Source organism: Pristis pectinata, chromosome 1 (genome assembly GCF_009764475.1).
Source record: "Pristis pectinata isolate sPriPec2 chromosome 1, sPriPec2.1.pri, whole genome shotgun sequence".
NCBI lineage: Eukaryota > Metazoa > Chordata > Chondrichthyes > Rhinopristiformes > Pristidae > Pristis > Pristis pectinata.
Genome location: NC_067405.1, coordinates 143,243,461 through 143,271,057, shown reverse-complemented (window position 1 = coordinate 143,271,057; position 27,597 = coordinate 143,243,461). Strand labels below are relative to the sequence as shown.

General features: G+C 47.8%; 1 protein-coding gene across 3 annotated transcripts in view; it reads right to left on the bottom strand.

Moving 5' to 3' along the window:
* The window catches only part of tdp1 (tyrosyl-DNA phosphodiesterase 1), a 102,756-nt gene extending 77,955 nt beyond the window's left edge, over nt 1–24,801 (bottom strand). The window contains exons 1-5 of one of the 3 annotated variants that reach the window (XM_052013487.1): nt 24,051–24,801; nt 19,028–19,664; nt 15,681–15,724; nt 13,919–13,974; nt 6,493–6,589 (exon numbers count right to left, since the gene is read on the bottom strand). In XM_052013487.1, coding sequence (XP_051869447.1) covers nt 6,493–6,589; nt 13,919–13,974; nt 15,681–15,724; nt 19,028–19,661 — 831 coding nt within the window. In that variant the 5' untranslated portion in view covers nt 19,662–19,664; nt 24,051–24,801. The remainder of the gene's footprint in view (nt 1–6,492; nt 6,590–13,918; nt 13,975–15,680; nt 15,725–19,027; nt 19,665–24,050) is intronic. The other 2 variants (XM_052013480.1, XM_052013495.1) reach the window with 2 other exon arrangements.
* Between the last annotated feature and the right edge of the window lie 2,796 nt (nt 24,802–27,597).

Below are 27,597 nucleotides of genomic sequence, written 5' to 3'. Positions count from 1 at the left end.
GCTCCGGTTTCCTCCCACATTCCAAAGACGTACAGGTTAGGAAGTTGTGGGCATGCTATGTTGGCGCCGGAAGTGTGGCAACACTTGCGGGCTGCCCCCAGAACACACTACGCAAAGATGCATTTCACTGTGTGTTTCTATGTACGTGTGACTAATAAAGATACCTTACCTTCTTGTAAATCTCCTCTACATTCTCGCCAAAGCTTCCACATCCTTCCCATAATGAAGTGACCAGAACAGAGCACAATATTCCAAGTGTAGTCTAACCGGGGTCTTATAGAGCTGCAACATTACCTCTCAGCTCTTGAAGCCAATCCCCCAGCTAATGAAGGCCAGCACACTATAGCCTTTTTAACCACCCTATCAACTTGCGCAGCAACTTTGAGGGATCCATGAACTAGAACCCCAAGATCTCTCTGTTCCTCCACACTGCTAAAAATCCTGCCATTAACCATGTACTCTGCCTTCAAGTTCATTCTTCCAAAGTGTATCACTTCACACTTTTCCAGATTGAACTCCATCTGCCACTTCTCAGCCCAACTCTGCATCCCGTCTATATCCTGTTATAAACCACGACAACCTTCTACACTATCCACAACACCTCTAACCTTCATGTCATCTGCAAACTTACCAACCCACCCTTCCACTTCTTCATCCAAGTCATTTATTAAAATCACAAAGAGCAGGAGTCCCAGAACAGATCCCTGTGGAACACCACCAGTCGCTGACCTCCAGGTCAAATACTCCCCTTCTACTACTGCCTTCTGTGGGCAAGCCAATTTCAAATCCACGCAGCCAATTTTCCATGGATCCCACACCTCATGACCTTCTGGATGAGCCTACCCTGGGGAACATTGTCAAATGCCTTGCTAAAATCCATATACACAACATCCACCACTCATCAATCTGCAGACATGGTAGTGTAGCGGTTAGCGTAACGCTATTATGGGGTTCAATTCCGGCCGCTATCTGTAAGGAGCTTGTACGTTCTCCCCATGTCTGTGTAGGTTTCCTCTGGGTGCTCTGGTTTCCTCCCACATTCCAAAGATGTACGGGTTAGGAAATTTTGGGTATGCTATGTTGGCACCGGAAGCGTGGCGACACCTGCGGGCTGCCCCCAGAACACTCTACGGAAAAATGCATTTCACTGTGTGCTTCGATGTACATGTGACTAATAAAGATACCTTATCTCTCTTATCTAATCTGTCTTGTCACTTCCTCGAAAAACTCTTTTCGGCTCGTGAGGCATGACCTGCCCTCCACAAAGCCATGTTGACTATCCCTTATAAGGTTAAGCATCTCCAAATGCTCACAAATCTTATCCCCAAGGATCCTCTCCAATAGCTTGCCCACCACTGACATAAGACTCACTGGTCTATAATTCCCAGGATTATCCCTTTTACCTTTCTTGAACAATGGAACAACATTTGCCATCCTCCAATCCTCCGGTACCGCTCCTGTGTATCTAAGATTACAACAGGATCTAGGTCAAATGGGCCAAGGAATGACATTGGAATTTAACTCAGACGAGTGTGAAGTGGGAAATTACACCAGGGCGGGACTTGCACAGTAAATGGCAGGGCCCTGGAGACTGTTGTAGAACAGAGAGTCCGAAGGATACAGGTACTTAGTTCCCTGAAAATGGCGACACAGGTAGACACAGGTAGATGGCATCTGGCACGCTTGCCTTCATCAGTCAGGGCAGTGAGTACAGGAGTTGGGACGACATGTTGCAACTGTACAAGTCGTTGGTGAGACCACACTTGGAGTACTGTGCGGGGTTCTGGTCACCAAGTTACAGGAAGGATTTCATTAAGCTGGAAAGGGTGAAGAAACGATTCACGAGGACGTTACTGGGACTGGAGGGTTTCAGTTATAAGGAGAGACTGGATAGGCTGAGTCTGTTTTCCCTGAAGTGTAGGAGGTTGAGGTTGAGGTATATAAAATCTCAAGGGGCGTCGGTAAGGTGGATGTTCACAGACTTTCTCCAAGGGCAGAGGAACCTAAAACAATAGGTTTAAGGCAAGAGGGGTAGGATCTAAAAGGGACCCAAGGGGAAACCTTTTCCACACAGAGGGTGGTGGGTATATGGAACGAGCTGCCAGAGGAAGTGGTAGTAGTGGATACAATTACAATGTTTAAAAGGCATTTGGACAGGTACACGGATAGGAAACGTTTGGAGGGATATGGGTCAAATGCTGGCAAATGGAACTAGCAGGTAGGCAATCTTTTCATCATGGACGAGTTGGGCCGAAGGGCCTGTTTCCGTGCTGTATAACTCTAGCCTAGTGACATGGTGACATGGCAACAACCTTTCCCTCAATGTCAGCAAAGCAAAGAACTGGTCATTGACTTCAGGAAGGGGGGCAGTGTACATGCATCTGTCTACATCAATGGTACTGAGGTCAAGAAGGTTGGGAGCTTCAAGTTCCTGGGAGTGAACATCACCAATAGCCTGTCCTGGTCCAACCACGTAGATGCCACGGCCAAGAAAGCTCACCAGCGCCTCTACTTCCTCAGGAGGCTAAAGGAATTTGGCATGTCCCCTTTGACCTTCACCAATTTTTATTGATTCACCACCGAAAGGATCCTATCCGGATGCATTATGGCTTGGTACGGCAACTGCTCTGCCCAACACTGCAAGATACTGTAGAGAGTTGTGGACACAGCTCAGCACATCATGGAAAGCAGTCTCCCCTCCATGGACTCTGTCTACACTTCTCGCTGCCTCAGTAAAGCAGCCAACATAATCAAAGACCCCACCCACCCCGGACATTCTCTCTTCTCCCCTCTCCTATTGGGCAGAAGATACAAAAGCCTGGAAGCATGTACCACCAGGCTCAAGGACAGCTTCTATCCCACTGTTATAAAACTATTGAATGGTCCCCTAGTATGATAAAATGGATTCTTGACCTCATAATCTACCTTGTTACGGCCTTGCACCTCATTGTCTACCTGCACTGCACTTTCTCTGTGACACTTTATTCTGCATTCTGTTATTGTTTTCCCTTGCACTACCTCAATGGACTTGTGTAATGAATTGATCTATATGGACGGCATGCAAAACAAAGTTTTTCACTGTACCTCGGTACATGTGACAATAATAAACCAATTTATTACAACTCCTGAAGCACTGCAGATTAAGACAAAGGATGGGGCCAGACTTATAGAGGGTTAAAGGTGTGAAGGCAGACACCAGCAACTACTGCAGGAGACCAGTGCATGTATGTACACCACTGTCAGGAAAATCACATGCAAAGGTTTACCTGTATCACCAAGGTAACAATCAACACTCACAAGCAGGCAAGGCTGCCCTCTGGTGGAGAAATCCAGACTTTCTAAAAGTAAGTGCTTGGTGGATAATTGAGGAGTCACAAACAGGAGTACCACAGTGGATGGTGCTGCCAATTAAATGCAGCACACGCTAAAAACATGTATCTGTACTTTTGGATGGGATGCAGAAGATCACTGGATATTTATTCACCATCTGTACTGATGGATTGGTGAAGAAATATGGGTTAGGGCAAAAGTACACAGAATGCACACAGTCTTTTCCCCAGGGTTGGGGAATCAAGAACTAGAGGACATAGGTTTAAGATGAGAGGGAAGAGATTTAATAGGGACCTGAGGGGCAACTTCTTCACACAGAGGGTGGTGCATATATGGAACGAGCTGGCAAAGGAAGTGGTTGAGGCAGGTACAATAACAACATTTAAAAGACACCTGGACAGGTACATGGATAGGAAAGATTTAGAGGGATATGGGCCATATGCGGGCAGATGGGACTAGCACAGATGGGCATCTTGGTCGGCATGGACCAGTGGGGCCGAAGGGCCTGTTTCCGTGCTGTATGACTCTACAAAAAGAAAGGGGCAAATATTGATGGAATGTCCGCCCATATCTGGAGGGGCTGGAACTCAAATGCGAGGAACAGATCCTACAGTTATACCGTGCTCTGATCAGACCCCTTCAAGGGTAAATGGGTACAGTCCTGGGCACCGTGAACCAGGAGCAGGCTGGCTGCAGAAGGAGTTTGGTGCAGATTCACTCAGATTACACGGGAACTAATGGGCAGGTCACTTGAAAGGGGCTTGCAAATCTTGGGCAAACTTTGTACGCAGCACAGATAGAAACACTAATATAGGGGTGTTCGTACACTGCACGTTTGGGTTGTCATTGGCCAGAGTAGGTCAGTGGTTTCATTACTTTGTTCATAATCCACAGAGTCCTGGGCTGAAGATCTAGAATTTACGAGTTCCAAGCCTACTGACAGCTAGGAAGGTTAAATTTGTTAAATAAAGAAAAACAGAAGTTAGAGACACAAAGTCCTGATAAAGGGTTCTGTTGAAGAGTCTCAGCCTGAAACATTGACTGTTCATTTCCCTCCATAGATGCTGCCTGACCTGCTGAGTTCCTCCAGCACTCTGTGTGTGTGTTGCTGGAAATAAAAATTAGAACCAGTAAGGCAGCCATGAGCCACATCAGCCTCACTAATGTCCTTCATGGAAGAAGCTGCCAACCTAATCCATGCTTGGGCATTTTAAGCAACTCCAGACCCACAGCACGGTAGCGTAGCGGTTAGCGCGACACTATTACAGCTCCAGTGATCGGGGTTCGATTCCCGTTGCTGTCTGTAAGGAGTTTGTACGTTCTCCCGTGTCTGTGTGGGTTTCCTCCGGGTGCTCCGGTTTCCTCCCACATTCCAAAGACGTATGGGTAGGTTAATTTGGGTTTAAACCGGGCGGCACTGACTCATTGGGCCAGAAGGGCCTGTTACCACACTGTAAATAAAAAATTAAAAAAAGAATGTGGTGCGTTGTCTTCTGAAGCAGCCCAGCAGGACTGCCAGTATATACTGAACTACGGGGGCGTAAATGATTCACCCACCCCACTGCACCAGAGGGTGCAGGCGTTCAAAAAGGATAATTAGAATTGGAATTGGTTTATTATTGTCACATGTACCGAGATACAGTGAAAAGGTTTTGCATGCCATTCAGACAGATCATTCCATATACAAGTACATCGATAACAGGGATAAAATATCTTTATTAGTCACATGTACATTAAAACACACAGTGAAATGCATCTTTTGCATAGAGTGTTCCGGGGGCAGCCCGCAAGTGTCACCACGCTTCTGGAGCAAACATAGCACGCCCACAACTTCCTAACCCGTACGTCTTTGGAATATGGGAGGAAACCCACACAGACATAAGGAGAACGTACAAACTCCTTACAGACAGCAGCGGGAATTGAACCTGGGTCGCTGACGCTGTAATAGCGTGACGCTAACCGCTACGCTACCGCGGTAGTACAAAAGGAAAACTGAATGCAAAATCTGGTGTTATAGTTACAGAGAACGTGCAGTGCAGGCAGACAAAGTGCAAGGGCCACGACAGGGTAGACTGGGAGATGGCAGCGTTGGGTCTTGGCAGCTGAAGGTGGAGGAGGAGCGAAAATTGGAGGTGCGTAGGCTCTTAGAGTCATTCAGCACGGAAACAGGCCCTTCAGCCCACCGAGTCTGTGACAACCTATTTGCACCAATCCCACTTTATCCTCACCCCCCCTTCCCATCAACTCCCCCCAGATGCTTCTCCTCACCTACACACCAGGGCAATTTACAGCAGCCAATTAACCTACCAACCAACCATGCCCAAACAAAGCCACATGTTGGTCAGAGTTATGGAGAAGAGTTATGGAGCTTAAGAGGATAGGTTGAGCGAGCCGGGGTTTTTCTCTTTGGAGAGGAGGAGGATGAGAGGTGACTTGATAGAGGTGCACAAGATGATAAGAGGCATAGATCGAGTGGACAGTCAAGACTTTTTCCCAGGGTGAAAATGGCTAACATGAGGGGGCATAATTTTGTGATTGGAGGAAGGTATAAGGGGGATGTCGGGGTAAGTGTTTTTTTTTACACAGAGAGTGGTGGGTGTGTGGAACGCACTGCCAGCAGAGGTTTGGGGGCAGATACATTAGGGACATTTAAGACACTCTTAAATGAATGATAGAGAAGTGGAGGGTTATGTGGGAGGGAAGGGTTAGATAGATCTTAGAGCAGGATAAAATGTCGGCACAATATTGTGGGCCGAACGGCCTGTACTGTGCTGTAATGTTCTATATTAGGCCCTTCAGCCCATCTGGTCCAGGCCAGCCTTCAAGACTAATCCTGGGGCTAATCCCACTGCATTTCCACCCCTCCCCTACTGGGAGCAATGAAGGAGGAATCCAGAGCACCAACAGGTGAGAGGGACATCACACAAACTCTGTACAGACAGCACAGGATCGAACCCGGGTCGCTGGAGCTAGCGGCTCTGTCAGCTCTTTCGCAGAGCTGCAGAAAAGGGAGTGGGGGCAAGCTTGATGCAGAATTGGAATGAAGGGATGACTGTGTTAAGAATCAAGGCTTCTGCCCACATACAGCGGACTTCACATTAAACAGAAGGAGGGGTCGAGCACCTCACCGACTGCACACGAGCTACTCCACTTCCTCCTTACCTGACAGAGGCGGACATTGGGGTACGGATGTGCTTCCTCGTGAAGTTGTGCTTTAGCCAGTCGCTGCTCACCATGGACAATCAGCAAGGGCTTGGTCCTGCAATTGAAGGTTGGGAGAGAGGTGAAGGAATGGAACTTTCCTGCTCACAGAACATCTTAATCTTCGACAGCCTCGGCCACGACGCAACAGGTCATCATCCTGCCTCAGAGACAGAAGGTCGTGGGTTTGGGAGCACGCGGTATCTTCGGGCACCCTGGTTGAGTTCCACGATCGGTGGGCCCCCTCAGGGGACCACGTGTGTCGTGGACAGTGAAAACACTATTCTTATCTGAAGTGTTGTGTGTGCATTTATTGGTATTGGTTTATTATTGTCACTTGTACCGAGGTACAGTGAAAAGCTTGTCTTGCATACCGATCGTACAGGTCAGTTCATTACACAGTGCAGTTACATCAAGTTAGTACAGAGTGCATTGATGTAGTACAGGTAAAAACAGTAACAGTACAGAGTAAAGTGTCACAGCTACAGAGAAAGTGCAGTGCAGGTAGACAATAAGGTGCAAGGTCACAACAAGGTAGATTGTGAGGTCAGAGTCCATCTCATCCTGTAAGGGAACCGTTCAATAGGCTTATCACAGTGGGGTAGAAGCTGTCCTTAAGCCTGGTGATACGTGCCCTCAGCCTCCTGTATCTTCTACCCGATGGAAGAGGAGAGAGAATGACCCTGGTGGGGTAGGGTCTCTGATTATGTTGGCCGCTTTGCCAAGGCAGCGAGAGGTAAAGACAGAGTCCAAGGAGGGGAGGCTGGTGTCTGTGATGCGCTGGGCTGTGTCCACAACTCTGCAGTTTCTTGCGGTCCTGGGCAGAGCAGTTGCCGTACCAAGCCGTGATGCATCCAGATAGGATGCTTTCTATGGTGCATCATTAAGATTTTTGGCTATTTAGAGAAGGAATGGAGAGATGTGGACCATGTTGGTGAGTGTCAAAGGGGACATACTGAATTTCTTTAGCCTCCTGAGGAAGTAGAGGTCCTGGTGAGCTTTCCTCCACATGGCATCTACGTGATTTGACCAGGACAGGCTGTTGGTGATGTTCACCCCTCGGAACTTGAAGCTCTCAAGCAGTTGTATTAGCATTATTGCTGTAGTTTGCATAGTTTTTCTTCAACTTTCTGTATTAGTTGTAGTATTTTGGCACTGATGTCCTTTTGTAGTGCTTTTAGCAAATAAACGTTAGTATTTACCAAAAAAAAGGTCATGGGTCTGAGTCACACTCCAGAGGCACAAAATGCAGCCTGGTATGATGTAGCATTGAAGAGGTGCTGCAGGATCCGAGGTGCTGCCTCTCAGGAGAGGCATTAAAATGGTGTCTGTCTGCCCACACAGGATGCTATGAGATCCCATAACACCACTGCAAAATAAGCAACAACAGGGGAATTCTGGAGACACAGGAGCCTGGAACCTGGAGCCAAAATCAAACTGCAGGAGGAACTCAGAGAGTCAGGCAGCATCTGTGGTGGGAGAAGAATTGTCGACATTTCAGGCCAGGACCCTTCATCGAGACTGAAACCAGAGAGGGGAAGTTGGCGGAATGAAGAGGAGAGGCGGAGGAGCGAGACAGGGGCCGGCGGGTGATTGGTGGACCAAGGAGGGGTGTGGGATGATGGGTGGATAGAGCCAGGTCGGGGAGGACGACGGGAGCTGGAGGACAGAGGCTGGTGGGTGATGGTGGGAGAGGACACAATAAAAAGCAGACGGTTGGAGGGTAATAAGTCTACCAGTGCTGGAAGCTCACAACTAAGGAACCATTAGAGGAATACGGTAGATGGAACCAGATGGACAAGGGCATCTGTTTGGTGGAACGTGTGAGTGGTAGATGGACAGAACTAGGAGGGGAAGGGGTGGAAAACTGGGTGATGGGGGGGAGTATGGGGAAGGCAACAAAACTGGAGGTAGATGCGAGAGAGAGACAGACAGATGGGAGCACGGGGTGACCCGAAATTGCAAAATTCAATGTTCAGACCACTGGGCTGCAGACTACCCCGGTGGAATACGAGGTGTTGTTCCTCGGGGGAGTTCTCTCCTGCTGGAGCGTCGGCCGATACTCATCCAGAGCTTGACAGATGGTCGGGCCGTTACTCCCCGCTGGTCTCTGGGATCCTGCCATTCTTAAAGGAGCCGCCGTCTTTCCTTGACGCGCCCCGACGGTGCTCGTCGACGAGCGAACCGAAGCTGACACACACCTCCGCGCTATTTAACAAAGAAGAACCTGCCCCTCTCAGGACGCCCCAAAGCAGCCTACAGCCTGTGGGGAAACTTCTGAAGCGTAGCCACTCCTTGTGAATGGAGGAAACGCAGTGGCCAAATTGTGCATAGCAAGATCCCAGAAGTGATGATGTCCAGGTAATCTTTTGGTCCCGGAATGAGTATGCCCAGAACACCAGGGTTACAGACCCCATTGTTCATCCAGAGTTAGACCACCCCTGTCCTGGGATCTCATGGAGCAGATGGGACCTCCATTTAAATCTCATTTTAAGCACGAGGCCTCTGAAATTGCAGCTCCTATTTGGTACTGCTCTGCAGTGTCTCAACTCTGCGTGCAAGGCAGCTGTCAGAATCGCCGTCCTCCGCCATGTCTGGGCAATAAGGAGTGAGCTACAGCACCAAGTAACCCACCCTAGCAACGGTAGGCGAGCTGCCTGCAGCAGGCACAACCACCCAGCTGTGGGCCAGGGCTGTGTAAAAGGGTTCTACGGATATTTTTGGACACTAAGAGCATTAGAAGTAGGAGCAGAAGTCGTCAATTTGGCTCCTCATGCATTCTCCGCTATTCAATGATCACTGCTGATCCTCTGCCCCTCTACTACTAGTCCCACATCCATTCCTAGAACATAAAACAGCACAGGAACAGGCCCTTTGGCCCACGATGTTACTCCAAACTAATTAACCTAATGATGCCTAAATAACATAATCCCTTTTGCCCACACATGGTCCACATCTCTCCATGCATTCTCTAAACAGCCAAAAATCTTATCGATGCACCATAGAAAGCATCCTATCTGGATGTATCACGGCTTGGTACGGCAACTGCTCTGCCCAGGACTGCAAGAAACTGCAGAGAGTTGTGGACACAGCCCAGCGCGTCACGGAAACCAGCCGCCCCTCCTTGGACTCTGTCTTTACCTCTCGCTGCCTTGGCGAAGCAGCCAGCATAATCAAAGACCCCACCCACCCAGGACATTCGCTCTTCTCTCCTCTTCCATCAGGTAGAAGATAAGGTAAGATATCTTTATTAGTCAAATGTGCATCGAAATACACAGTGAAATACATCTTTTTGCGCTGTGTTCTGGGGGCAGCCCGTAAGTGTCGCCACGCTTATGGCGCCAACATAGCATGTCCACAACTTCCTAATCTGTACACCTTTGGAATGTGGGAGGAAACCGGAGCACCCGGAGGAAACCCACGCAGACACGGGGAGAACGTACAAAATCCTTACAGACAGCAGCCGGAATTGAACCCGGGTCACTGGTGCTGTAAAGCGTTACGCTAACTGCTACCCTACCATGCCTGACAGCACTATGTGCCTACAGGAGCCTGAGGGCATGTACCACCAGTCTTAAGGACAGCTTATATCCCACTGTGATAAGACTATTGATGAGATGGACTCTTACCTCACGATCTACCTTGTTGTGACCTTGCACCTTATTGCACTGCACTTTCTCTGTAGCTGAGACACTTCACTCTGTACTGTTATTGTTTTTACCTGTACTACATCAATGCACTCTGTACTAACTCAATGTAACTGCACTGTGTAATGAATTGACCTGTACGATTGGTACGCAAGACAAGTTTTTCACTGTACCTCGGTACAAGTGACAATAATAAACCAATACCAATCTGTCCCAAAAATCTGTCTCCTATTTAGGTCGTCATCCAAAGATTCAGCACCCTTTAATGAAGAAATTTCTTCTCATCTCTGCTCTGAATAGCTGATTCCTTATCTTGAAACCACATCCCCTGGTTTAGACACACCAGCAAAGGAAATCACCATCTCTGCACCTACTCACGAATTTTCCGTGTTTCAATGACATTGCCTCTCACTCTCCTCAATTTTAGACTCTTATCAATTAAATTCGGCATGTCCCCCATGTCCCTGATGACTCTTACCAATTTTTTTTATATACAGATGCACCATAGAAAGCATCCTGTCTGGTGTATCACGGCTTGGTACGGCAACTGCTCTGCCCAGGACTGCAAGAAATTGTGGTGAGTTGCATACACAGCCCAGTCTATCACACAAACCAGCCTCCCTTCCACTGAGTTTGTCTACACTTCCCGCTGCCTCAGGAAAGCAGCCAATATAAGCAAAGACCCCACCCACCCCGGACATTCTCTCTTTTCCCCTCTCCCATCGGGCAGAAGATACAAAAGCTTGAGAACACGTACCACCAGGCTCAAGGACAGCTTCTGTCCCACTGTTACCAGACCTTTCATACACTACACGTGAACTCTTGATCTCTCAATCTACCTCATCGTGACCCTTGCACTTTATTTGTCTGCCTGCACTGTACTTTCTCTGTAGCTGCAACACTATTCTGCATTTCTTTTTATAACCGCACTGTATTTATGTATGGAATGATCTGTCTGGATGAGACACAAACGAAAGCTTTTCACTGTATCTTGGTGCATTTGATGCATAAACCACTTATGGTGCATAAACCACTATCAATACCAACACACTGTACGGACCCAGTCAACCTAATCTCACCTCAAATGACAAACGCCCCTCATTCCGGGGATCAATCTGATGAACTTCCTCTGTCACTAGTATACCCTTCTTTAAGTAGGGAGACCAGACAGACATACATAATATTCTGGGGCAGTCTCACGAGGGCCCTATCTAATTGCAACAAGAGGACAAGAAATAGAAGCAGTGGCTTTTCTTGTGCCATCCACAAGGTGATGGCTGATGCTGTGCCTCATCCACTTCTCCACCCAATCCCCGTCTCCTCAGATGCCTCCACTGACCTCAGCCTCGAATTCACACAAAGACCGCTCAGCCACCGGGGGGGGGGGGGGTGGGTAGAGAGGACTTGATCCGCAAACTGAAGAAACTCCCCTTCATCTCACTCCTAATTACCTTGGCAGGCACGGTAGCATAGTGGTTAGCATAATGCTTTACAGCGCCAGCAACCCTGGTTCAAATCCGGCCACTGTCTGTAAGGAGTTTGTATGTTTTCCCCGTGTGTCTGCGTGGGTTTCCTCCAGGTGCTCCGGTTTCCTCCCACATTCCAAAGACGTACAGGTTAGGAAGTTGTGGGCATGCTATGTTGGCGCCGGAAGCGTGGCGACACTTGCAGGCTGCCCCCAGAACACTCTACGCAAAAGATGCATTTCACTGTGCGTTTCGATGTACATGTGACTAATAAAGATCTTATCTTATCTGAGATTATGTCTCAGCTGGAGTACGGAGCAATCTTACTCAACCTCTCCTTGCAAGGCCTGCCCCTCACACCAGGACTAAATGGACTAAAAGCAAAAGAAAAAGTGCATACTCTAGAAATTAAAAAAAAGCTGGAAAGACTCAGAGGATCAGGCAGCATCTGTGGAGACAGAAGCCAAGTTGGTTACAAGTAAGTCACCTTTCACTAGAACAACGTCATTAACCTGAAACGTCAACTGTTTCTCTTGCCACAGGTGCTGCCTGACCTGCTGAGTATTTCTTTCCAGTGTTTTCTAGTGAATCGACACTGCACCAGTTCTAAGGTAAATATATTCTTCCAAGAGTACGGCGTGCAAAACCGCACCAGGCTCCCTAATCCAGACCCAATGCTACCATTCTATATGTGTTGCATTCGAGACTGATTGGGTTCAGTGTGGGATACTTCACATTACTACCTGTGTCCCCCGTGTTTCATAGCAACACACATGTAGCACAGCATGTCCTTTATTCTGAAAATGCCTTGGAATCTATTATTATTATTGGTGTATTATTGTCATATGTAGCGAAATACACCACCATGTATTTACCGTGCGGGCAGGCACAGTAGTCTAGCGGTTAGCGTAACGATATTACAGCGCCAGCGACCAGGGTTCAATTCCAGCCGCTGTCTGTAAGGAGTTTGTACGTCCTCCCCATGTCTGCGTGGGTTTCCTCCGGGTGCTCCGGTTTCCTCCCACATTCCAAAGACGTACGGGTTAGCAAGTTGTGGGCATGCTATGTTGGCGCCAGAAGTGTGGCAACACTTGCGGGCTGCCCCCAGAACACTCTACGCAAAAGATGCATTTCACTGTGTGTTTCGATGTATATGTGACTAATAAGGATATCTTATCTTATAAAAAGAAAAGCTTTGTTTTGTATGCCATCCATAGAGATCATTCCACACACAAGTACATTGAGGTAGTACAAAGGGAAAACCAATAGCAGAATGCAGAATAAAGTGTTACAGCTACAGAGAAAGTGCAGTGCAGGCAGACAATAAGGTGCACGGCCGTGACGAGGTAGATTGTGAGGAGAAGCATTCATCTTTATCATACAAGAGGTTCACTCAAGAGTAAAATAGAAGCTGTCCTTGAGCCTGGTGGCATGTGCTTTCGAGTTGGGTATGGAAAAGCGTCTGTCTAAATGCCTCTTAAACAGTGATTGGGTATCTGATTCCACTGCCCCCTCTGCCAGTGAGTTCCAGAGTACAGAAGCCTGAAGTCCCACACCACCAGGTTCAGGACCAACTACTTCCCTTCAACCATTCGGTTCTTGAACCAACCGGCAAAACCCTAATCACTACAGTTTAGCAACGCTGTGACCACTTTGTACTAAAATGAATTTTGGTTTTTTTTGTTCTAATTGTGGTCTTTCTTGTAAAAATTGTGTTTATGTTTTTCTTGTGAATGCTGCTTATATGATGCTCTGTGCCTGTGATGCTGCTGCAAGCAAGTTTTTCAATGCACCTGTGCACACATGTACTCGTGCATATGACAATAAACTCAACTTTGAACCACTTTCGGTGTAGAAAGATGAGTGGGGTCTTAAACCCATACCCAAGGACCCCTCACTCCATATGTGATCACACTTAACCCCTTTACATATACAATAAGTGCTGGAGGAACTCAACAGGTCAGGCAGCATCCATGGAGTGAAATAAACCCTTCATCAGGACTCAGCCCGAATCAGGGTCTCAGCCTGAAACCTCAACTGTTTATTTCCCTCCATAGATGCTGCCTGACCTGCTGAGTTCCTCCAGGACTTTTTGTGTATCGCTCCAGATTCCAGCATCTGCAGAATTTCTTGTGTCTCCCTCTATACATACAGCAAGATTTCCTTACATTTGTCCTCTAACATCTTTCTAAATGGGGCATTCGTTCCTCACCGCTAACTGCACTTTACTTTATGCTTCTTGCGCACCAGCTACTCCCTGAAGACCCTACTCACCTAAATTCCTCTGGATACTGCTTCATAAGCCATGGAATATCGATGCAGTAATTGAACTGAAAGATAAAAATATCAAGAAGGGATAAACATTCGAGAAGACAGCCAACAAAATAAGAAACACCTCTGCTAAACAGCAGCCTGCTGTCATGTGTAACTGAGTGGGAAATATGGCAGTCAAAGGAAGATTGATCTGGTCCATCACGGGCACATCCCTCCCCACCACTGACAGCATCTACAGGAACTGTCTATCACCAAGGATCCCCACCATCCGGGTCGTGCCCTCCTCTCACTGCTACCGTCAGACAGGAGGTGCAGAAGCCTGAAGTCCCACACCACCAGGTTCAGGAACAGCTACTTTCCTACAACCATCAGGTTCTTGAACCGACCTGCACAACCCTAACCCTACCTCAGCAAAGGAACACTACGGACCATCTCCTGCACTGCCATGGACTTGTCTCCCATTGTGTCTTTGGTTTTTTGCACTTACTTATGGCTTTTGCAGTTTTTTGTTCACATTATGGTATAATTTTATGCATAATATATGTATAATTTATATTGTGTGTGTTGTCTGTACCTTTGTGCCTGTGATGCTGCAAGTTTTTCACTGCACCTGTACCTCACCGTACTTGTGCACATGACAGTAAGCTCGACTTGACAACGATCACTGTCGAGCACCTTGCGCAATGGATCAAAACAAGCTGTCCGTTGACAACGGCATTCCTGCATTCACTGCCTAACTCTGGTGAGTGGCCTTCTTGTAAGAGTGAGGGGTGAAGGTGCTCCCACAGCAGGGAGTCCTAAGATTCAAATCCAGCAACTATGATCTGTTGGTTGGAGGGGAATTAGAGGGACCGAGTGCCTCTTGCCCTTCTTCTAGGGTGGAGATGGGGGTGCGGAGGTATTTGGGTAGTTAACAGCATAGACATCAGACTGTTGCAGGCAGAAGATCTGTCAGCAGGAGTGACACAGCTGGTAGAGCCACCGCTTCACAGGCCTGGGTTCAATCCTGACTTTTGGGTGCTGTCTGTGTGGAGTTTGCACGTTCTCCCTGTGACTGTGTGAGCTTGCTCCAGTTTTTCCTCCCCCGTATCCCCAAGATGTGTGGATTGGCAGGTTAGTTGGTCACTGTAAAAACCCCTAGTGTGTATGACGGGAGTTGATGGTAAGGTGGGATTAGTGTAAATGGGTATTTGAACGTCGGTGCAGACACGGTGGGCTGAAGGGCCCATTTCTCTGCTGCATCCATGACTCTAACTTTAGGCTCAAACTCTTCCCTCTCGAGGTTTGAAGGAAACCTCAAGGACTGGTGGACAGCGGACACTGAGTGGTTAGGGAGCATCAGTCATGGCAATAAGCCATGTTAGGACTATAATGGACAACTTTAAGACAGATGCCAGTCAGAAATTCTCTACTCAGAGAATAACAGGTTGTCAGAGATTCTGAGTGTACTGGAGACCATTTGGCCTGAAGTGCCCATGCCGGTTTATCCCACTCTCTCCCCGTAACACTGCAAGTTTCTACCTTTTAAAACCGATACCCAATCCCTTTCAAGTTATTATCAAACCTGCTTCCACCATCATTTTATGCAGTGCTTTTGGGATTATAATGAGTTGCTACAAGCGTTTCTCTATATTTACTAGATCAAAACCTCTCATTTGACTTTGAATAGCCCCACTCAATTTCCTTTTAACCTTCCCTCCACCAACCCCCAGCTTCTTCGCCAGTGCTCCCTCCTCAGCATACCAGAATGGAGTTTGCTCACCTGAGCAGAAGCTATTATTGTCCCAAAGAGTGGTGATAAAATATCTGAAAGAGTTTTAGAAAACAAATTGTTTAATCTGACTCATAACGTAATAGAGATGAAATTTAACAATTTATCCACTGAAATATGACATCAAATTGAGAAACATTTCAAAGTTCTGTAAAATGTGCACATTCATAGCCTTTGAAATGTGTTCTTTAAAATTCAAGTTTTTAAGTAGAATTAAAAGAAGTTTATAAAATTATGAGAGGCATAGATAGACGGTCAGTATCTTTTACCCCAGAGTCAAAATGTCTAATACCAGAGGGCTTGCATTTAAGGTGAGAGGGGCTAAGTTCAAAGGAGATATGCAGGGCAAGTTTTTTGTTACACAGAGAGTGGTGGGTGCCTGGAATGCACTGCCAGGGGTGGTGGTGGAGGCAGATACAATAGAGGCATTTAAGAGGCTCTTAGATATGCACATGAATGTGCAGAGAATAGAGGGATATGGACGATGTGCAGGCAAAAGGGATTAGTTTAATTAGGCATCATTAGCTTAATTAGTTCAGCACAACATTGTGGGCCGAAGGGCCTGTTCCTGTGTTGTATTGTTCTTCCATCAGGTAGAAGATACAGGGCATGTACCACCAGGCTTAAGGACAGCTTCTACCCCACTGTGATAAAACTATTGAACGGTTCCCTTATACAGTGAGATGGACTATGACCTCACAATCTACCTTGTGACCTTACACCTTATTGCACTGCACTTTCTCTGTAGCTGTGACACTTTACTCTGTACTTTTATTGTTTTTACCTGTACTACATCAGTGCACTCTGTACTAACTCAATGTAACTGCACTGTGTAATGAATTGATCTGTACGATCAGTTTGCAAGACAAGTTTTCACTGTACCTCGGTACAAGTGACAATAATAAACCAATACGTTCTAGATCTCCAATGCCTCTCATTTCTGAAACCCGAAGTGTTTGCCTCAACTGCATGTGGCTTGGACCCCAGAACTGGACAGAAGACCTGATGACTATATTTAACTGCGCCTTCCATTATTCAAAGTTACATTTTAGCTCAAAATGAAAACCAACAAAAAAAAAATCTCCAGATGCTGGATATCTGAACCAAAAGCAGAAAAAGTTGGAAAAACTCAGCGGATCAGACAGCACCTGTGGCAACAGAAAGGGAGCAAATGGTTCAGGTAAAAGAGCCTTTTTCAGGGAGAGAGAGAAAAAGGTTTGTTTTAATTTGTAGAAAAGGTGGGGGGGAATGCTGGGAACACTCAGAAGATTGGACAAATGTGGATTTCTCTGTCTCTACCCATTGTTACAACATTGGAGATATGTTAGTGACCGATATCCATTACCAGCACACAGACTCCACAGTTATCTTGACCTTGCTGCGCAGGTTGACTCTGTGGTTAAGAAGGCATATGGTGTATTGTCCTTCATCAATTGGGGAATTGAATTTAGGAGCCAAGAGGTATTGTTGCAGCTATATAGGTCCCTGGTCAGACCCCACTTGGAATACTGTGTTCAGTTCTGGTCGCCTCACTACAGGAAGGATGTGGAAGCCATAGAAAGGGTGCAGAGGAGATTTACTAGGATGCTGCCTGGAATGCGGAGCATGCCCTATGAAAATAGGTTGAGGGAACTCGGCCTTGGAGCGATGGAGGATGAGGGGGGGACCTGATAGAGGTGTATAAGATGATGAGAGGCATTGATCGGGTAGATAGTCAGAGGCTTTTCCCCAGGGCTGAAATGGTGGCCGCAAGAGGACATAGGTTTAAGGTGCTGGGGAGTAGGTATAGAGGAGATGTCAGGGGTAAGTTTTTTTACTCAGAGAGTGGTGAGTGTGTGGAATGGGCTGCCGGCAACGGTGGTGAAGGCGGATACGATAGGATCTTTTAAGAGACTGTTGGATAGGTACATGGAGCTGAGAAAAATAGAGGGCTATGGGTAAGCCTAGTAATTTCTAGGGTAGGGACATGTTCAGCACAGCTTTGTGGGCCGAAGGTCCTGAATTGTGGTGTAGGTTTTCTATGTTTCTATACTTCCTCCTAGCCTGTCTCCTGCAAGGACTTCATCCCCTTCTCCTGTTCCCCGATTTCTGATGATGAGATTTTCCACAGAAATGTCTTTTTTCTTCACCTTAACTGTGACTCTCCCTCTCCCATGGTAGGCAGGGCCCTTGACATTCAGACAGGTTCATGCATAGGAAAAGTTTAGAGGGATATGGGCCAAATGCAAGCAAATGGGTCTAGCTCAGGTCAGCATGGACAAGTTGGGCTGAAGGCCTGTACCCGCACTGTATGACTTTAAAGGCATTTCACAAGTTCAACCCGTTGTTAAGGGGAAGAGGTTGACAATTTTGATATATTAATCAATGCATGGTGTGAAATAGAATTTCTGGGATTCACTATAATCACATTATGGCTTTAACAGAGTTGTTTTCTCTCTCTCTCTCACTGGGAATGGGATCGACAGAGACAGAGACAGAGACAGAGACAGAGACAGAGACAGAGACAGAGACAGAGACTCAGCTTAAGAGCTCAACCCAAAGACCTCTGACAGTGCTGCATTCCCTCGGTACAGCACGGGATTTTTTCCTGCACATCTCTGGTGTAGGACCTGAACCTACAACTGCCTGACTCAGAGACAAGAACGTGACCCACCAAACTGCAGTTCAGGCCGAGAGGCGGCACAGATCCTAAGGGTGAACCAAAGCTGCGGGCAGGTCCTACATCATCAGGGACCCCCACCATCTGGGCCATGCCCTCTTCTCATTGCTGCCATCAGGCAGGAGGTACAGGAGCCTGAAGACCCACACCTCAAGGTTCAACAACAGCTTCTTCCCCGCTTGAATTGACCTGAGAAACCCTAATTCTACCTCAGACTATATTTCCCTCAACATACGCTAATGTCACGTTTATTTTGTTGTGCAAGTTATGTAGCAGTTAGTGTAACGCTTTACAGCGCCAGCGACCTGGGTTCAATTCCCGCCGCTGTCCGTAAGGAGTTTGTACGTTCTCCCCGTGTCTGCGTGGGTTTCCTCCGGGTGCTCCGGTTTCCTCCCACATTCCAAACACGTACGGGTTAGGAAGTTGTGGGCATGCTATGTTGGCGCCGGAAGCGTGGTGACGCTTGCGGGCTGCCCCCAGAACACTCTACGCAAAAGATGTATTTCACTGTGTATTTCGATATACATGTGACTAATAAAGATATCTTATCTAATGTTAATTTAAGTTTATATAATTTATGTTTATCATGTTTGCAATGTACTGTGCTGCTGCAAAAAGCTAATTTTTATAGCATTTATACGCAGTGTATGTTTTCCTGTGACAATTAACTTGAACTTACCTTTTATGTGAAGACCACACGCATTGTTCTTGGCCGAGATGCCAGACACTTTGGTGAGATAAAAGCTGAAGTGCTGGGCTTTCCCCAGCCCATCCCATTTATCCGGCATCCCACCATCCGCCCCCACTTCGGCTCCCCGCCCTGCTGCCAAGGGGCGGTGGTATTCCAGTTCTCCCAGGCGCGGTTTCTTCGGCACCGGGCTAGGGCTCTCCTCCTTGACCTGCTGCACCGGCACTTTGGCCTCGGGTTCCTCGTCGCTGCTGGAGACCCCCCAGCCCAACTCGGACGAGGGTCTTGTCCGTTTGGCTGTGGGGGAGGGCCGTCCCGCGGGGTCCGACGGTTCAGTTTTGACAGGGTTTCCCGCAGGGTCCCGGGTTGACGACCCAGCGGGAAACTGGCTGGAATGAAGAGCTCGCTCGTCGCTTCCAGTGACCGCCGTGGCCCGGCCACAGTGCGCTGCCTCGAACTCCCCTTCATCGATCACCGTTTCGTCCGAATCAGACACCTCGTCCCGCCTGATTGGCTGGGCTGGTGGGCCGGGAGCCCCTCCGGCAGGCCCCGTATCCTCCTCGTCGCTGCTCGACACCGTCCACTTCCCGTGCTGGCTCTCAGTTCTACTCGCGTCTCTCGACATGGCCTTTCACAGAAAAAGACAGAAGAGCTTGCATTGAGGTAGCGCCCTCTCCCACCCAAGGGCGTCCCAAGCTGTCTGGACAACGTTCCCATGAATTGCCATAGTACCTTTCTATGGAACGGTAGTGTAGCGGTTAGCGTAACGCTATTACAGCGCCAGCGACCGGGGTTCAATTCCGGCCGCTGTCTGTAAGGAGTTTGTACGTTCTCCTCGTGTGTCTGCGTGGGTTTCCTGCCACATCCAAAGACGTACAGGTTAGGAAGTTGCGGGCATGCTATGTTGGCACCGGAAACATGGCGGCACTTGTGGGCTGCCCCCAGAACACTGCGCAAAAAGATGCATTTCACTGTGTGTTTCGATGTACATGTGACTAATAAAGAAATCTTATCTTACCTTAAAAGCTGCACATAAAAATGAGTTTGTTGTCAACAGCCAATGCTGGATATTGCTTGGCAAGAGAGCGTAACATAGCATACTAGTAATCCACCAGAGCCCTGGATTAATAATCTAAATGATTTGGAGCAAATTCAAATCTCACCACAGCAACTGGAAAACTAAATTAACTTAATCCAGATTTTTTTTAAAAAACAGACAGGGTCATCAAGCTATACAGTATGGAACCAGGCCCTTGGCCCATCCAAGCTGCCTAACTGAGCTAGTCCCATTTGCCTGAGTTTGGCCCATATCCCTCCAAACCTCTCCTACCCACGTACCTGTCCAAATGTCTTTTAAGTGTATCTGCTTCTACCCCTCCCTCAGACAGCTCGTTCCATAGACTGTGTGAAAAAGTAGCCCCTCAGGTTCTTTTTAAATCTGCCCCCTCTTACTTTAAGCATATGCCCTTAGCTTTAGACTCTCCGACCCTGGGGAAAAGACTTTTGCTTTTCACTATTTTACCTATACCCCTCTACAAGGGCAGCCCTCGGCTTCCTACGCTCCAGGGTAAAAAGTCCGAGCCTATCTGGCCTCTCCTGATAACCTAAACCCTCCAGTCACAATAACATCCTCTTAAAAATCTTGTCTGTCCCCTCTCCGGTTTAGTGACATCCTTCCTTATAGCAGGGCGACCAGGACTGCACGCAGTACTCCAAATGTGGCTGAACTCTTGTACAGCTGTAACATGACGTCCCAACTCCTGTACTCAATATCCTGACCGATGAAGGCCAACGTGCCAAACGTCTTTATCACCGCCCTGTCTACCGGCGTCGTCACTGTTAAGAAACTGTGTACCTGCACCCTTTGGTCTCTCTGTGCTATAGCACTCCCCAGGGCCCTACCATTTACTGCCCTGGGTTGTCTTACCAAAACGCAACACCTTACATTTATCTGAATTAAAAGTCCATCTACCATTCCTCAGCCCACTGGCCCAGTTGATAAGATTTCTTTATCAGTCACATGTACATCGAAACACACAGTGAAATGCAACTTCTGCATAGCGTGTTCTGGGGGCAGCCCGCAAGTGTCGCCACGCTTCCAGCACCAACATAGCATGCCCACAACTTCCTAACCCGTACGTCTTTGGAATGTGGGAGGAAACCGGAGCACCCAGAGGAAACGCATGCTGACACGGGGAGAACATACAAACTCCTTACAGACAGCGGTCAGAATTGAACCCCGGTCGCCGGTGCTGTAAAGCGTTACGCTAACCATACACTACCGTGTCTGCCCATATAAGTCATAGAACCATGGAGTTAATAGAGAGCAACAGGAGGCTATTCAGCCCATTGAGTCTATCTCGATCCTGTTGTCAGCTTGGATAACCACTGGCCACTATCCCACCAATTTTAGTATGATCTACAAATTTACTCACTATGTCACCTACATTCACATCCAAATCATTGACATAGGTAACAAACAACAGAGGACCCAGCGCCAATCCCTGTGGCACACCACTGGTCGCAGGCCACCAATCTGAAAAAGCAACCCTCCACCACAACCCTCTGTCTCCTACCACCAAGCCAAGGCAGTATCATTAAATGTGACCACGAAATTACTAGATTATCTCATGAACTCTTGTGGTTCAATAACACCCTTTGAGGAAGGAGATCTGCCATTTATACCTGACCCAGCCTACATGTATTCTCAACACTGTTGCCCCACAAGGCTGCGTCCTCAGCCCCCTACTCTACTCCCTATACACTCATGACTGTGTGGCCAGATTCTGCTCTAACTCCATCTACAAGTTTGCAGGTGATACCACCGTAATGGGCCTTATCTCAAATAATGATGATTCGGGGTACAAGAAGGAGATAGAGAGCTTAGCGACATGGTGTCATGACAACAACCTTTCCCTCAATGTCAGCAAAACAAAGGAGCTGGTCATCGACTTCAGGAAGGGAAGCGGTGTACATGCTCCTGTCTACATGAACGGTGCTGAGGTTGAGAGGGTTGAGAGCTTCAAGTTCCTGGGAGTGATCATCATCAATAGCCTGTCCTGGTCCAACTATGTAGCCACCACAGCCAAGGAAGCTCACCAGCACCTCTACTTCCTCAAGAGGCTAAAGAAATTTGGCATGTCCCTGTCAGCCCTCACCAACTTTTATCGATGCACCATAGAAAGCATCCTATCCGGATGCATCACGGCTTGGTACGGCAACTGCTCTGCCCAGGACCGCAAGAAACTGCAGAGAGTTGTGGACACAGCCCAGCAGATCATGGAAAACAGCCCCCCCTCCGTGGACTCTGTCTACACTTCTCGCTGCCCTGGTGAAGCAGCCAACATAATCAAAGACCCCACCCACCCTGGACATTCTTTCTTCTCCAGTTGGGCAGAAGATACAAAAACCTGAAAGCACATACCACCAGGCTGAAGGACAGCCTCTATCCCGCTGCTATAAGACTATTCAAATGTACGATAAGATGGACTTTGACCTCACAATCTACCTCGTTATGACTTTGCTCCTTATTGTCTGCCTGCACTGCACTCTGTAGCTGTGACACTTTATTCTGCATTGTTATTGTTTTCCCTTGTACTACCCTGATGCACTGTGTAATGAATTGATCTGTATGAACAGTATGCAAGACAAGTTTTTCACTGTACATGTGACAAAAATAAACTAATTCCAATTCCATGTGACTCCAGGCACAGCGTAACGTGATTGGTTCTTGACTGCCCTCGTTTCAAAGACAATTAGGATAAGCAATAAATGCCACGTGACATTGATATTTTTTTTTAAAAATTCTTTGCAATGTAGTCACTGCAGTAGTGTGGGAAATAAAACAGATAATATGTGCCTTGCAAACTTCTACAAATAGTAACGAGAGTTAAAGATCCACACAGCACAGAAACAGGCCCTTCGGCCCACCATGTCCATGCCAACCATCAAGTATCCATGCATACTAATCCCATTTACCAGCCTTCTGCACTGTGGCAATTCAAGTGCTTATCTAGATACTTCTTAAACAGGTACAGTTGGCCAAAATGTCTCCTCTGCCCTGTACTGTTCTACACACCAAGTGCATGAGAGTTGTTGAATCATTTATGGTTACGAGATAAATCTTGCCCCAGAATTCTGAGGGGAATTCTACAGTGGCAATCATACGGCACAGACGTGGTCTCATTGTAGCACACAACAGTCTGACCCATAGGCTTTGATGGGGATACCTCTGGGGTATCTACAACCAGAGGTCTGAGTCTTAAAATAAGGAGATGGCTATTCAGAGATGAGAATGAATTTCTTCACCCAGTGAATATTTACAATCCTCAACTCAAGAGGGCTGTGGCGGCTCAGTCCCTAGGAGTTTGTACGTTCTCCCCGTGACTGCGTGGGCTTCCTCTGGGTGCTCCAGTTTCCTCCCACATTCTAAAGACGTACGGGTTAGGAAGTTGTGGGCATGCTATGTTGGCGCCAGAAGCTTGGTGACACTTGTGGGCTGCCCCCAGAACACGTTATGCAAAAGATGCATTTCACTGTGTGTTTCGATGTACACGTGACTAATCTTACTACTGAGTACATTCAAGACATAAACTGATAGATTTTTGACTATTAAAAGAAAATCAAGAGATACAAGGTTGGGGTAGGAAAGCGTCTCTGAGCTAAAATATGTGTGGCACTGTTGTGCAGTTAATAGAGCCACTGTCTCATAGCTCCAGAGACCCAGGTTCGATCCTGACCTCCAGTGCCGTCTGTGTGGAGTTTGCACGTTCTCCCTGTGACCGTGTGAGTTTCCCCTGGGTGCTCCTGTCTCCTCCCAAGACGTGCGGGTCAGTAGATTAATTGGCCACTGTAAATTGTCTCTGGTGTGTAGGTGAGTGGTTGAATCTAGTTGGTGAGAATAAAATGGGATTAATGTAGGACTCGTGTAAATGGGTGCTGATGGGCGGGTTTCCGTGCTGTAAAACTCTATAGACCAGGAGCCAAACTTAATGCCAAACGACCCTTCTCTTACCACTTGAGTCCACTTCTCCCGGGAGATCACCGCCAGTTATCAGAGCACCGTGCACAGTTCTGGTCAACACAGACAAGGGGCTAGAGGTGCCTCCAAAGGATATGGGAGCAGTAGAGCAGGCTCCAGCAGAGAATTCAGTCTCGGCTGAACAGTCCATTCACCTACCTGCCACACGGTAGATTTCCCAGTCTGTAACTGTGTTAACTTGCGGAGCGAGTCTGTGCAACAAAGGAGGGGAGGGTGTGCGAAGTCACACGGGGCCCATGGAGGCCCAAGAGGAAGAATCTGGTTTCCCGAGCAGGAGGACGGTCAGGCTGGACGGATGGTTTTTATTTTGTCTCGAATTCAAAATCTCTAAGCCAGGGTGCACTTGTTCAGGCTCTTCCGCAGGAAACAATGCAGTCTGAGGCACTCTCTGCTGAATGTAGAGGTGCAATGGAGCGGTTCAGAGTGGTGCTGGCTGTCTCTCCAGATAATAGAGCGGTTCAGAGAGGCTGCTGGCCGTCTCTCCAGACACTGGACCTCAGCTCCCGTCCTCAACACCGGCCGGCGTCCCCTGCACCGCTTCCAAACTTTGGAATGCAGCCGTGCATGCTACCGTGCATGGGGAGGGGACGGTGCAGCCCTCCTCGGAGGGCTCAGTGTGCCGAAGTGCGTTTAGTTGAACGGCGCAGCAGCAATGAAACGGCACCAGTGTGCGGGCTCTCCGCTCGCAGCCACCGGCTGCAATGACACCCGGCAGCCCGGATCTGCGGTCCGATGCGCCGCCCCGGGTCCTACCGCCGCCCGCATGCTGCCCGTTAAGCCTGAGCTCGTTCAGAGTCCATTTGCAACTGAACCCGGTCAAAATAAAATGGCAATTTTGATTAATTCTCCTCGAACAAGGTGCTCTATACCTAAAATGCGTTTCCATCAGCAAGGTCTCTGTAGCTGTGACACTTTACTCTGTACTGTTACTGTTTTTACCTGTACTACATCAATGCACTCTGTACTAACTCAATGTAACTGCACTGTGTAATGAATTGACCTGTACGATCGGTTTGCAAGACAAGTTTTTCACTGTCTCTCGTTACAAGTGACAGTAATAAACCAATACCAAATACCCAAAGCATATTTTGGTTACAGCTGGTGAAACATATATTTATTTCTCTATCAATGTCACTAAAAACTGATTACATGTTCAATTGCACAATGCTGTTTGTGTGATTTTGCTATGCAGAACTTGTTGTTTGCGTTCGCCATGTTATATGGGTGACTTTGCGACAATTCATTGGCTGTAATACACTTTGATGTTCTGAGATGCAGCAAGCATTGATGCTAAATTTTAAAAAATACAGATCCTTGAAAAGTTAAAAACTATTACTCCCTGCTGCAGAGTCATCTCCCAGTACCAAATACAGAAAATACACAAAACAGGTCAAGCAGCGTGTGTGGAAAGAGAAAAGGAACTAATGTTTCAAATTGATTACCTTTCATCAGAAAAGAAATTAAGGAGAGCATTTTGGAGACAGTGACCACAACTCCTTGGCCTTTACCGTAGCCTTAGAGAGCGATAGGAGCAGATGATATGGGAAAGCATTTAATTGAGGGAGGGGGAAATTATGATGCAATTAGGCAGGAACTTGGGAGCGTAAATTGGAGACAGATGTTCTTGGGGAAGTGCACAATGGAAATGTGGAAGTTCTTTTGGGAGTACTTGCATAGCGTTCTGGATAGGTTTGTCCCATTGAGGCAGGGTAAGGATGGTAGAGTGAAGGAACCGTGGTTGACGAGAGACATAGAATATCTTGTCAAGAGGAAGAAGGAAGCTTACCTGAGGTTCAGAAAGCAAGGAATAGACAAGGTAGCCAGGAGGGAGCTTAAGAATGGGTTTAGGAGAGCTAGAAGGGGGCATGAGAAGGCCTTGGCGAGTAGGATTAAGGGAAACCCCAAGGTGTTCTACATGTATGTGAAGAATAGGAGGATGACTAGAGTGAGGGTAGGACTGATCAGGGATAAAAGAGGAAATGTGCCTGGAGTTGGAAGAAGTGGGGGGGGGGGGTCCCTATTGAATACTCTGCTTCAGTACTCACCAGAGAGAGAGACCTTGACGTTAGTTAGGATGGCGTATGACAGGCTGATATGCCAGGGCACGTCGATGTGAGGAAAGAGGATGTGCTGGAACTTTTGAAAAACATTAGGATAGATAAGTCACTGGGGCCAGAAGGGATATATCCAAGGTCATTACCGGAAGCGAGGGAAGAGATTGCTGCGCCTTTGATGATGATCTTTGCATCCTCACTGGCCACAGGGGTAGTGCCAGATGATTGGAGGATGGCAAATATTCCTTTGTTCAAGAAAGGGAGTAGTGGTGGGGGCAGATACATCAGGAACATTTAAGGGACTCTTAAATAGGCACATGAATGATAGAAAACTAGAGGGCTATGTGGGATGGAAGGGTTAGATGAATATTAGAGCAGGATAAAATGTTGGCACAATATTGTGGGCCGAAGGGCCTGTACTGTGCTGTAATGCTCTATAATGCGAGGCCATTAACTAGAAATGTTGACTCGGTTTCTTTCTCCACAGATGCTGCCCGACCTGCTGAATATTTCCAGCATTTTCTGTTTTTAGTTTAAGATTTTGAAGCATCTGCAGGTTTTTATTTTAGTTTTCGGATCATCCCCCGTTCCAACCAATACATTTGCGCTCAGTCATAATGTATGGGGGTTGGACCGTGCAGCATTCCCTCAGCACTGCACGGGAGACTCAGCCCAGATTCCATAAGATCAGATTTCTTTATTAGTCACATGTACATCGAAACACACAGTGAAATGCACCTTTTGCGTAGAGTGTTCCGGGGGCTCAAATCAAAGAGAAAAGCTGTCACTTTTAGACTTTTAATGGCAAAGTACGTTTCCTATCTGTTTGCTGATGCTGCTGAATGACTATTGCCTTCAACAAACTTTGCTGCATCAAACTTTCACCGCCCTTGGACAACTCATTTATTTTCAAATGGGAAATTCCACTTCAGTCATGCCCTTTAAGGACGATGTAGCCCCTTTAAGGCTCTTGGCCAATCGTCGTGCCCGATGAAAAGCGGTGGAAGGCGAATGTTCGACCAATGAAGGATTAGCTTGTGGTTGCGCGGAAGTTACAAAGGCAGAAAGTCCCAAACAGTTGGGAGGCTTGAGGGAAGGAAGCGGGGCCGCTGCTGGGGGAGTGAGGGTGGTGGGGGGAGTGAGGGTGGTGGTGAGGGGACAGTGGGGGGAGTGAGGGGACAGTGGGGGGAGTGAGGGTGGTGGTGAGGGGACAGTGGGGGGAGTGAGGGGGTGAGGGGACAGTGGGGGAGTGAGGGTGGTGGTGAGGGGACAGTGGGGGGGTGAGGGTGGTGGTGAGGGGACAGTGAGGGGGTGAGGGGACAGTGGGGGGAGTGAGGGTGGTGGTGAGGGGACAGTGGGGGGAGTGAGGGTGGTGGTGAGGGGACAGTGGGGGGGTGAGGGTGGTGGTGAGGGGACAGTGAGGGGGTGAGGGGACAGTGGGGGGAGTGAGGGTGGTGGTGAGGGGA